This window comes from Rhamphochromis sp. 'chilingali' (assembly GCF_963969265.1).
Source record: "Rhamphochromis sp. 'chilingali' genome assembly, chromosome: 12".
NCBI lineage: Eukaryota > Metazoa > Chordata > Actinopteri > Cichliformes > Cichlidae > Rhamphochromis > Rhamphochromis sp. 'chilingali'.
In genome coordinates, this window is record NC_137939.1 from 36932745 (window position 1) to 36940244 (window position 7500).

Sequence of the window (7500 nt, forward strand, 5' to 3'; positions counted from 1 at the left end):
ACAGGTTTGTGGATTAGAGGAGCAAACGGACGCCATCACAGCGACTTTCACCCATCGAGTTTCTGTGCAGCAACAACCTCCCAGTCACAGCGTCCAACTGATTCTCAGAGCAAGACCCGTGAATCCCAACACGCACGCACGTGCACGCACACACACGCACGCACGTTTGTATTTATATCCTTGTGGGGACATCTCATTGACATAATGCTTTCCTAGCCGCTTACCCAAACCATCAAAAATGAACGCCTGACCCAGACCGGGTCCCCATGAGCGCTGTCTGTCCCCACAAAGATGGTAATACCTGTACACACACACACACACACACGGAGTGTATCTGACGCTGGATGGCTCTCAGAGAGGGAAAATTGCTAATTGCCTTCCTGCCTAGCGGGGGTGAGGCTTCACCCCGACACACATTCACAGATTGACACTCTCTTAAACACACACACACACACACACACACACACGGTGGTCCTGCTGCTGTCAGTGTCAATTAACTGTGTCCCGCTCTGCACTGATTAATTGCATTAAATAATTCACAGCTGAACTTTAGTGGGAGTCACTAAACACACAGCATAAAGGTGTGTGTGCGTGCGTGTGTGTGTGAGTGTGTGCGTGTGTGTGTGTGACACAGATTATGGATCGACAGTAAATCAGTATAATGCAAATATCTGAGCCGTTTTAAAAATGGCGGTCGCTGTACCCCCCAATTGATTTGATCGCCGCTCATGCCTCCAGATGTTAGACACGTCCTGAATGAGTGCGAGCACGGCTGGAGGAGGAACATTACAAACTGACTCTCTCACTTCTTCTTCGGCTGCTTTAATCGGGTTTCATTTCTCCCCTCGGGAGGACGAAGGGTCGTGTCTTTATCCCCGGACTCTCTGAGAGCAGCTTTGCATGACTCCCAGTCCAAAATAATCCTTCTTTTTCTCACGCTGAGCCTGATCATCTGACTGAAACAAGCTGCTCTAGCTCCTCCCCCTTTAACACAGCTTCCTTCTGATTTCTGTGACATCATCCAGACCCAAGCGTGTAAACAACACACTGAGCTCGCTGTTAGAAGCACAGGAACAGATATCAGAGCAGGACTCGTCTCTCGGTGATCCTGCGTGCGTCCTAATGGCTCCTCCTCTCCTCTACAGAGAACGACAGGCCAAGCCCTCAGGTGTCAGAGGTCATTGACTACAACGTGCCTCTCACCACCACCTACATGAAGCAGATGAAGCTGCAGAGCATCAGCAGCACTAAGGTACGTGACAGTGGTGTGTTTGCGTGCGTGAGAGGAGACGTTACAGAGGAACTCTGGGAGGTCGAGCACCCATCCCTCCGCAGGAACACTCCTCCCGTCTGCACGATCTCACGCCTCATCTCTTCTCCGGCCGTTCTGGTTTTTTCAGGTTACATCACATCCTGTGGCTCTGTCAGCTTCCTGTCTGTCTGCGTCACGCCGTCTCTTCTCTTATTTCCCCTCCGCATGTCGACCTTTACACCTGCCTTTGAAGCTGCTGTAGAAACGGAGACTTTTTCACATGGTTAAACAAACCCCGCCTCTAACTGTAGGTGTGTTGCTGGGTGACCTGGAAGACGTTGAATGGTTAATGGTCACTTTGGTTTGAACGTGTTGGGAACGGAGTTCTGCAGCGGTCCAGACTAATTCCAGTCATTCACCTCCTGATCATATTTCAGCGTAGAGTCGATAATTGGATTCGACTGAATGATGACGTCCACAGTCAGGAAACATAACAGGGCGGAGCTCCATCATCAGCTTCACCCTCAGCTGGTGGGGGCTGCGACTGCTTCATTCCACATTGTTCCAACACCTCTATCAATACCACACACTCGCTGACAGTCATATAGCTCACGTGTGTGTGTGTGTGTGTGTGTGTGTGTGTGTGTGTGTGTGTGTGTGTGTGTGTGTGTGTGTGTGTGTGTGTGTGTGTGTGTGTGTGTGTGTGTGTGTGTGTGTGTGTGTTAGATAAGGGGAATCGAGGGCTGAGCCCTTTTCAATTAAGCCGAGCGTCGGGTTAATTAGCTGAGGAGACAGAAACACACATTCAAGTGCTGATTTACTTTGGTATGCCAGTACATCCACACGCGCACGCACACACACGCGCACACACATGTATGAGGTGCCGTAAGGGACATTATTACTGAAACGCTCTCACACACACACTACTGAAATTTTAGCTCTCACACACACAACTGAAACGCTCTCACACACACACTACTGAAATTTTAGCTCTCACACACACTACTGAAACGCTCTCACACACACTACTGAAACGCTCTCACACACACAACTGAAACGCTCTCACACACACTACTGAAACGCTCTCACACACACTACTGAAATTTTAGCTCTCACACACACTACTGAAACGCTCTCACACACACACTACTGAAACGCTCTCACACACACACTACTGAAATTTTAGCTCTCACACACACTACTGAAACGCTCTCACACACACTACTGAAACGCTCTCACACACACTACTGAAACGCTCTCACACACACTACTGAAACGCTCTCACACACACTACTGAAACGCTCTCACACACACTACTGAAACGCTCTCACACACACTACTGAAACGCTCTCACACACACTACTGAAACGCTCTCACACACACTACTGAAATTTTAGCTCTCACACACACAACTGAAACGCTCTCACACACACAACTGAAACACTCTCACACACACAACTGAAACGCTCTCACACACACTACTGAAACGCTCTCACACACACTACTGAAACGCTCTCACACACACTACTGAAACGCTCTCACACACACTACTGAAACACTCTCACACACACAACTGAAACGCTCTCACACACACTACTGAAACGCTCTCACACACACTACTGAAACGCTCTCACACACACTACTGAAACGCTCTCACACACACTACTGAAACGCTCTCACACACACTACTGAAACGCTCTCACACACACTACTGAAACGCTCTCACACACACTACTGAAACGCTCTCACACACACCACTGAAACCAGAGGCATTTCCGCTGAACAGGAAGTTGTTTCCTGACAAGGAAACTGATGGAAAAAGTGGTATATTTCAAAACACCACAAGGATTTCTACTCAGCAACCTGCTAGTACAGCAGTCCCCAACCTTTTTTGCGCCACGTAAACGATATAAAAATAAAAAAACGATAAATACCATGAAAACCATAAATATAAATGTGTTCGAATTTTTGTGGAGGAATAAAACCCATTACATAGAAAGATCTCAGCTTGTGAAGGGAGACAATAAAGGTGGTATCAAAACTCCAGAATTGGAATTTATGGTTGGCACCCTTAGAATTAAATGGTTAAAATCTTGTCTGTCACAGCCAGACTCTACTTAGCTCCACATCCCATGATTCTTGTTTAATAAAATAGTATACAGGATTAGACTTTAATTTGAAATGTGATTTTGCGGCAAATAAAATCCCCATAAAGATATCAAACTTTCCAAAACAGACGTTGCATTTTTGGGAAAATGAGATTTACCCACAACTTCTCCCCATAATTCAACCTTATGGAATAATAGGGTAATAACACTTAATCAAAAATCAATTTTCAAGAGTGACTAGTTTGAACAAAAATATATTCATAACAGATTTGTTGGATGATAACGGTGTCATTCTAAGTTACACAGACTTTTCAGAAAAATATTGTCTAAACTGTTCTCAAAGAGAATATAACAAATTTTGTGAACTGGTCCCACTGCCTCTGCTTCATTTGATTAAAATTTTTATGATATACAATAATTTCTCATCAGTGCTCCCAAATTTATTGCCAGGGCAATGTCAGCTGTTTGATAAAAATGCAATAAGAAATTTGTTAGTAGTTTCTTCAAAGACAAAATATTTCATAGTTACAACAGAATGGTGACATGGCATGGTTCTAATTTAGTTATTTCATATACACTGGATAAAGCATACTAAAAATTTATGAAATAGCCTATTCTACCTAAAGTTAAAGAAACACACTTTAAACAAAACTAATACTGTGGCAGAATTTCTAAAAAAAAGAGATTTGGCTTTGAGGTGGATCAGTGTTCTTTTTGAACTGATGAAAATGAAACCCTAGAACATCTTTTTTTTCTATGCCCTATCACACAATGTATTTGGTGCAACTTAAAAAATTCGATTTCCCTAAATATTAATTTTAAATTTTGTGAGGTTTCACCAGAGATTCTGGCATTTCGGGCAAAATAAATTTATATTAAAAAATCGATTCAGGATTTTAATGAATCGATTTCACGTTATCCAAAGCCAGAATCGATTTTAATCAATAAATCGATTATAAAAACCCACCCCTAACTAACAGGTTGCTGAGTAGACATCTGTGTAGTGGTTTGTTTGAAATCTAACACTTTTTCCTTCAGTTTCCTTGTCAAGAATGAACTTCCTGTTCAACTGAAATGTCTTGGTTTTTCAGTAGTGTGTGTGAGAGCTAAAATTTCAGTAGTGTGTGTGTGAGAGCTAAAATTTCAGTAGTGTGTGTGTGAGAGCGTTTCAGTAGTGTGTGTGAGAGCTAAAATTTCAGTTGTGTGTGTGAGAGCGTTTCAGTTGTGTGTGTGAGAGCGTTTCAGTAGTGTGTGTGAGAGCTAAAATTTCAGTTGTGTGTGTGAGAGCGTTTCAGTTGTGTGTGTGAGAGCGTTTCAGTAGTGTGTGTGAGAGCTAAAATTTCAGTAGTGTGTGTGTGTGAGAGCGTTTCAGTAGTGTGTGTGAGAGCGTTTCAGTAGTGTGTGTGAGAGCTAAAATTTCAGTAGTGTGTGTGTGTGAGAGCGTTTCAGTAGTGTGTGTGAGAGCGTTTCAGTAGTGTGTGTGAGAGAGCGTTTCAGTAGTGTGTGTGAGAGCGTTTCAGTAGTGTGTGTGAGAGCGTTTCAGTAGTGTGTGTGAGAGCGTTTCAGTAGTGTGTGTGTGAGAGCTAAAATTTCAGTAGTGTGTGTGTGAGAGCGTTTCAGTTGTGTGTGTGAGAGCGTTTCAGTTGTGTGTGTGTGAGAGCTAAAATTTCAGTTGTGTGTGTGTGAGAGCTAAAATTTTAGTTGTGTGTGTGAGAGCGTTTCAGTTGTGTGTGTGAGAGCGTTTCAGTTGTGTGTGTGAGAGCTAAAATTTTAGTTGTGTGTGTGTGAGAGCGTTTCAGTTGTGTGTGTGAGAGCGTTTCAGTTGTGTGTGTGAGAGCTAAAATTTCAGTTGTGTGTGTGTGTGAGAGCTAAAATTTCAGTTGTGTGTGTGAGAGCGTTTCAGTTGTGTGTGTGAGAGCTAAAATTTTAGTTGTGTGTGTGTGAGAGCGTTTCAGTTGTGTGTGTGAGAGCGTTTCAGTTGTGTGTGTGAGAGCGTTTCAGTTGTGTGTGTGAGAGCTAAAATTTTAGTTGTGTGTGTGTGAGAGCTAAAATTTTAGTTGTGTGTGTGTGAGAGCTAAAATTTCAGTTGTGTGTGTGAGAGCGTTTCAGTAGTGTGTGTGAGAGCGTTTCAGTAGTGTGTGTGAGAGCGTTTCAGTTGTGTGTGTGTGAGAGCTAAAATTTCAGTTGTGTGTGTGAGAGCGTTTCAGTTGTGTGTGTGAGAGCGTTTCAGTTGTGTGTGTGTGAGAGCTAAAATTTCAGTTGTGTGTGTGTGTGAGAGCTAAAATTTCAGTTGTGTGTGTGAGAGCGTTTCAGTTGTGTGTGTGAGAGCGTTTCAGTAGTGTGTGTGTGAGAGCGTTTCAGTAGTGTGTGTGTGAGAGCTAAAATTTTAGTTGTGTGTGTGTGAGAGCGTTTCAGTTGTGTGTGTGAGAGCTAAAATTTCAGTAGTGTGTGTGAGAGCGTTTCAGTAGTGTGTGTGAGAGCGTTTCAGTAGTGTGTGTGTGAGAGCGTTTCAGTAGTGTGTGTGTGAGAGCGTTTCAGTAGTGTGTGTGTGAGAGCGTTTCAGTAGTGTGTGTGTGTGAGAGCGTTTCAGTTGTGTGTGTGAGAGCTAAAATTTCAGTAGTGTGTGTGAGAGCGTTTCAGTAGTGTGTGTGAGAGCGTTTCAGTAGTGTGTGTGTGAGAGCGTTTCAGTTGTGTGTGTGAGAGCGTTTCAGTAGTGTGTGTGTGAGAGCGTTTCAGTAGTGTGTGTGTGAGAGCGTTTCAGTAGTGTGTGTGTGTGAGAGCGTTTCAGTTGTGTGTGTGAGAGCTAAAATTTCAGTTGTGTGTGTGAGAGCGTTTCAGTTGTGTGTGAGAGCGTTTCAGTAGTGTGTGTGAGAGCTAAAATTTTAGTTGTGTGTGTGTGAGAGCGTTTCAGTTGTGTGTGTGAGAGCTAAAATTTCAGTTGTGTGTGTGAGAGCGTTTCAGTAGTGTGTGTGTGAGAGCGTTTCAGTAGTGTGTGTGTGAGAGCGTTTCAGTAGTGTGTGTGTGAGAGCGTTTCAGTAGTGTGTGTGAGAGCGTTTCAGTAGTGTGTGTGAGAGCGTTTCAGTAGTGTGTGTGAGAGCTAAAATTTCAGTAGTGTGTGTGTGAGAGCTAAAATTTCAGTTGTGTGTGTGTGTGAGAGCGTTTCAGTAGTGTGTGTGAGAGCGTTTCAGTAGTGTGTGTGAGAGCTAAAATTTCAGTTGTGTGTGTGTGAGAGCGTTTCAGTAGTGTGTGTGAGAGCGTTTCAGTTGTGTGTGTGAGAGCTAAAATTTCAGTAGTGTGTGTGAGAGCTAAAATTTCAGTTGTGTGTGTGTGAGAGCGTTTCAGTAGTGTGTGTGAGAGCGTTTCAGTAGTGTGTGTGAGAGCGTTTCAGTAGTGTGTGTGAGAGCGTTTCAGTAGTGTGTGTGAGAGCGTTTCAGTTGTGTGTGTGAGAGTGTTTCAGTAGTGTGTGTGAGAGCGTTTCAGTAGTGTGTGTGAGAGCGTTTCAGTAGTGTGTGTGTGAGAGCGTTTCAGTAGTGTGTGTGAGAGCGTTTCAGTAGTGTGTGTGAGAGCTAAAATTTCAGTAGTGTGTGTGAGAGCGTTTCAGTAATAATGTCCATTACGGCACCTCATCCACATGCACACGCACACACACACTCCCGCTTCTCTCTGGTCTGCCGGTGATGTCCGAGCCATTTCATTGGTTCGTGGCGTCTCATTATCGAGCTCGTGCAAACACGTTTGTTGCCTTGGTTACGCTCAGCATCGTTTCAGCTGAATTTTTTAAAAACCTTTCTGATGTTTTCCTTTTACAAACCTTTGACCTTTGACCTCTGCTGCACTCTGCCATGTGACGGCGGCCTCGTTGGTTTTGTGGGGAGTCGCTGTGAGTTTGACCCTCAGACGGCGGCTAATTATTGGTCCGTGCTTCAGAGGTTTGGGAGCAAAGTAAGAAATGTAAATGCTTCAGCGTGAACAGGCGCGCATCGATCTGCAGCCGTGCATCGCCCTGTGATCAATAAAAACACGCCGCTTCTGTTTTGCGCCTCCGGCCATTCGAGTTCGATGTGATCTGGGTCCGCGATCAATATCAGATCCGATATCTGAAGCTGTTCGCCGATAATCAGCGTCTGTGCCTGCGTGTCG

At 44.3% G+C, this 7500-nt stretch overlaps 1 protein-coding gene across 4 annotated transcripts in view; it reads left to right on the top strand.

Annotated features, from left to right (window-relative positions):
- The window catches only part of LOC308407498 (nucleolar protein 4-like), a 119005-nt gene that overhangs the window by 27617 nt on the left and 83888 nt on the right, over positions 1-7500 (top strand). For all 4 annotated transcript variants that reach the window (XM_080899153.1, XM_080899155.1, XM_080899154.1 and 1 more), the window contains one exon: positions 1146-1252. In XM_080899153.1, the coding sequence (XP_080755279.1) occupies positions 1146-1252 (107 nt within the window). The remainder of the gene's footprint in view (positions 1-1145; positions 1253-7500) is intronic.